This window comes from Oryza glaberrima, chromosome 1, assembly GCF_000147395.1.
Source record: "Oryza glaberrima chromosome 1, OglaRS2, whole genome shotgun sequence".
Classification (NCBI taxonomy): domain Eukaryota; kingdom Viridiplantae; phylum Streptophyta; class Magnoliopsida; order Poales; family Poaceae; genus Oryza; species Oryza glaberrima.
In genome coordinates, this window is record NC_068326.1 from 24,027,093 (window position 1) to 24,031,139 (window position 4,047).

At 45.2% G+C, this 4,047-nt stretch overlaps 1 protein-coding gene across 1 annotated transcript; it reads left to right on the forward strand.

Annotated features, from left to right (window-relative positions):
• Nucleotides 1–266: 266 nt before the first annotated feature.
• LOC127761817 (phospholipase A1-II 3) lies at nt 267–3,626 on the forward strand. The gene is made up of 2 exons (XM_052286154.1): nt 267–1,078; nt 2,893–3,626. Exons 1-2 carry the CDS (start codon nt 434–436, stop codon nt 3,508–3,510), a joined length of 1,263 nt encoding a protein of 420 aa, XP_052142114.1. The 5' UTR covers nt 267–433; the 3' UTR covers nt 3,511–3,626.
• The last annotated feature ends 421 nt before the right edge of the window (nt 3,627–4,047 follow it).

A 4,047-nucleotide genomic window follows, 5' to 3' on the forward strand; every position in this document is an offset into this window, starting at 1 on the left:
ACATGTAATTCTCTGTACGCTCAAATTTTATTGCAACGACTCGTCAGGTTCTTCCCTTAAAATTAAGCGCATTAATCATTCGTTTGTTTTGCTTGCATGGAGTTTTGGATCAACACTCTTCTTCCATGGTCTTTTCTAGATAAGGCTCTCTAATGTAGTGATATACTACTTCTTAATAATTATTGCTTATTTTTAGATATATAATCATTGATCTTAATTATTGAGTGTCAGTAGTACATATTCCTTTCTTGATTCTGTCCCGTCGCCCCACAAGTTTATATCTTTCCTCCATCTCTTGCTTCAAAGGCCGGTCTTTCCCTGCACGTTCAGGCAGTGTGGGATCCATAGTAACTTGTACCCATCCATCCCGTGAGGCCGTGATCCAGCTCTTGTTTCTCCTTTCTTTCAGTTGCATGTACACAAAGTTGCACAAATGTGTTGCTTTCTGCTGGTCTCTGTACTGCTAGCCACCACTCTCACCGACGTAGCCAGTGCACAGAGATGGAGGCAGACGAGCGGCGGCGGCAAGGACAGGTGGGACGGCCTCCTCGACCCACTCGACGCCGACCTCCGGCGCGACATCATCCGCTACGGCGAGCTGGCGCAGGCGACGTCGGACGCGCTCATCGGCGACCCGGCGTCGCCGTTCGCCGGCGCGTCGCGGTACGCGCCCGACGCGTTCCTCCGCAAGGTGCGGGCATCCGACCCGGACGCGTACCGCGTCACGAGGTTCGTCTACGCGACGTCGAGCGTCCGCCTCCCCGACGCGTTCATGCCGAGGCCCGCGCCGTCGGCGGGCGCGGCGTGGAGCGGGGAGTCCAACTGGATGGGGTACGTGGCCGTGGCCGCCGACGGCGTCGCCGCGAAGGCCGGGAGGCGGGACATCGTGGTGGCGTGGCGCGGGACGAAGCGCGCGGTGGAGTGGGCCAACGACCTGGACATCACGCTGGTGCCGGCGGACGGCGTCGTCGGTCCGGGCCCGGGCTGGACGCAGCCGTCGGTGCACAGGGGGTTCCTGTCCGTCTACACGTCCAAGAGTTTCTCGTCGCCGTTCAACAAACTTAGCGCGCGAGAGCAGGTATAATTAGTTGCGACTCCCTCGCATTTACGCCCTTAATTAATCTAGACTTGGCCAATACAGTATATCATTTTCTTTAAAAAATAATTAATAAAACAGTATAGTACTATACTGTTTCATTATTTTTTTTATAGAAAAAATGTGATACTGTTTTGGCCGTGCTACTTTACGCTCGCCACTGTGGCCCAATCATTCACATATTTGCACAAGGATTATAGTTCACGGTTTGGACTTTCGTTTCCTCCAACATAAGGTGTCTCCAGTACAGACAGAGCTATTAAAAGAAGGCATAGAAAATTGAAGAGTGCAAGAGACAGTTTCACACTCATTCTGGGGAGCGGACGAATAATTTCGTTCACACATTAGTCTGGAGGAACTAACCAATAATTTGACATCTCATCTGAACTGCACATGTTGTTCTTGATAGGGAATGCTGTTTTTCTCTAGAGTAGGACCGCCCTCGGATATTGTTTGGAGCATCTAATAACCTCCATAAGAAAACAAAGTAGCAAAATTTCGGTAACTTTAACCTGTACAATATGGAATGAACTATAATGGTCATTGCCATGGGATTCTTCATAAGGTTTTCAAATCAAAGTGTACTATTATCTCCGTCCCAAAAAAAAATAAGTGCAGTCATGAGTTTCCGCGCTCAACTTTGATCGTCCGTCTTATTTAAAAAAATTTTATAATTAGCATTTTTGTTGCTATAAGATGATAAAACATGAATAGTACTTTACTCGTGACTTATGTTTTTAATTTTTTTTAAAAATTTTTCAAATAAGACGAACGGTCAAAGTTGGGCGCGGAAAACCATAGCTGCACTTATTTTGGAACGAAGAGAGTAATAATAAAAAATCTAGATAGAACATGTGTCCAAGACATAATTGTGCGTTGAATCTTTTAAAAAGAGAAGTTGAGGGACATGGTAACTTCTAGATATTTTACGTCTTGTCTTGCTCCAGAGAATCTGTTGCGTTTGAACATACGAAGACAGTGGACTTGTACATATTTTCAAGATTTTCTGTACATAAATTGCTTTTTTTTTTCAAAATGCATTTGTAGCAATTCGATGAGGCTCATGTAGTCATGCATACAAATGCAATTTCAGAATATCCTTTGCATTTATTATTTAAGATCTTTCAGTTAGAGAAAATAAACTGGTTGAGGGGGTAAAAGGCTCATTTGTTCATGGAAATATCTTGTACATCTATCAACAATTTTTCTCTCAAAAATTATCAAATGTAAATACATTATAATTATAATATAATTTCATTTAGTTTGTATGAAAATAATATAACTTGTATGTAACTTTCAAAAAGATCCAGGGGAGGTCTCAGAGGAGCAAATCTAATGATACAAAATTATGTGAAACTTACATATAAATTATACTGTAGTTAAAATGTAATCACAGTATATTTATATTTAATAATTTTTGGAGGAAAAATGTCGATAGTTCGATATATGTGTAGCAAAATCGCTCAGTCGGAGGTGGGATGTGATCATGTGGAGTCCAACATCCCTTACTTACGACAGCCCAAAACATAGCTATATATGTACACTTCCAAGTCCAAATCAAGCAGAAAAGCCCCTGCCCCTTTTGTGGGGAAGAAAAGCCCTTTTTTTTTTCTTTTTTTGCGGGGACGAAAAGCCCAAATTAACCTTCTAGCAATTTCATTTTTTTTAGGAAGAGGTACTCTTCGATCGAAAGAGACGGAATATATTTAGAGCTAGTACGATTGCTTCAAATTCTGATTGGAACAACAAATTCGATGCTATTTTCTGAAAAAAAAATTGCAACAAAATTTATGCAGGTGCTAGCTGAAATAACTAGACTTCTGCGCGCGTACAAGAACGAGAACTGCAGCATCACCATAACGGGCCACAGCCTGGGCGCCGCGCTCTCCACGCTCAACGCCATCGACATCGTCGCCAACGGCTACAACGTCCGCAGCTCGTCCCGCGTCCCGGTCCCCGTCACGGCCATCGCCCTCGCCAGCCCGCGCGTCGGCGACGATCAGTTCAAGAGGGCCTTCGACTCGACGCCCAACCTGAGCCTGCTCCGCGTCCGCAACGCGCCGGACATCGTGCCGACCATCCTGCCGTCGGCCTTCTTCAAGGACGTCGGCGCGGAGCTGCTCGTGGACACGCGCCGGTCGCCGTACCTGAAGAACCCGGCGGGCCCGGCCCAGTGGCACAACCTCGAGTGCTACCTGCACGCCGTCGCGGGCACGCAGGGCGCCGGCGACGGCGCGGGGTTCAGCCTTGTGGTGGACCGTGACCTGGCGCTGGTGAACAAGGAAGTGGACGCGCTCAGGGACGAGTACCAGGTGCCGGCGGCGTGGTGGGTGGAGAAGAACAAGGGCATGGTGCAGAACGCGAGCGGGCGCTGGGTCTTGCAAGATCATGAGGAGGGCAACCTTGCAATGTGATGGATTTGGGGAATTTTGTGGAATCCAATAAACTGATGGGTTTATTGCTTGGATGGAAGTTTTCCAAGAAAAATATGAATAGCAAGGGCCGTGGAAATGCAGATATAAATTATGTATGTACGTCTGAAAATTCTGAGTTGTATCTAAAAATTCTAACGGCCCCTTAAAAGCGTATGATTGTCAAAACACGGAAATAGAAAAAACATAGGAATAGTATGACACATTTACTGGATTCCTACGGGATTAAAAACACATAAAAGCTTCAACACTATTGTTTGATAGTTACATGGAAAAAACATAGGAAATTAAGACACGGGGAGAAGAAAACATGAGGTATGACCCATGCTACTTTTTTCTCTAGAATTCCTCTACAATAGTCCATTCCTTAGAAATTTTAAAGAAATTGATAGGAATCAATACTTTATTTTAATATTTTAAAGGATTATTCCCATAGGGTATAAATCCTTTAGAATTCATGTTTTCCTTTGTTTTAAAAGGGACCCAAGTCGCCAGATTTCACCGGAAGAGGGGGATGGG

What these genes read in the sequence shown, in the direction of transcription:
- LOC127761817 (XM_052286154.1), top strand. Translation starts at nt 434, where the DNA reads ATGTGTTGCTTTCTGCTGGTCTCTGTACTGCTAGCCACCACTCTCACC. An exon ending in AACTTAGCGCGCGAGAGCAG is followed by an intron (nt 1,079 to 2,892) that starts GTATAATTAGTT and finishes AAATTTATGCAG; the next exon opens with GTGCTAGCTGAAATAACTAG.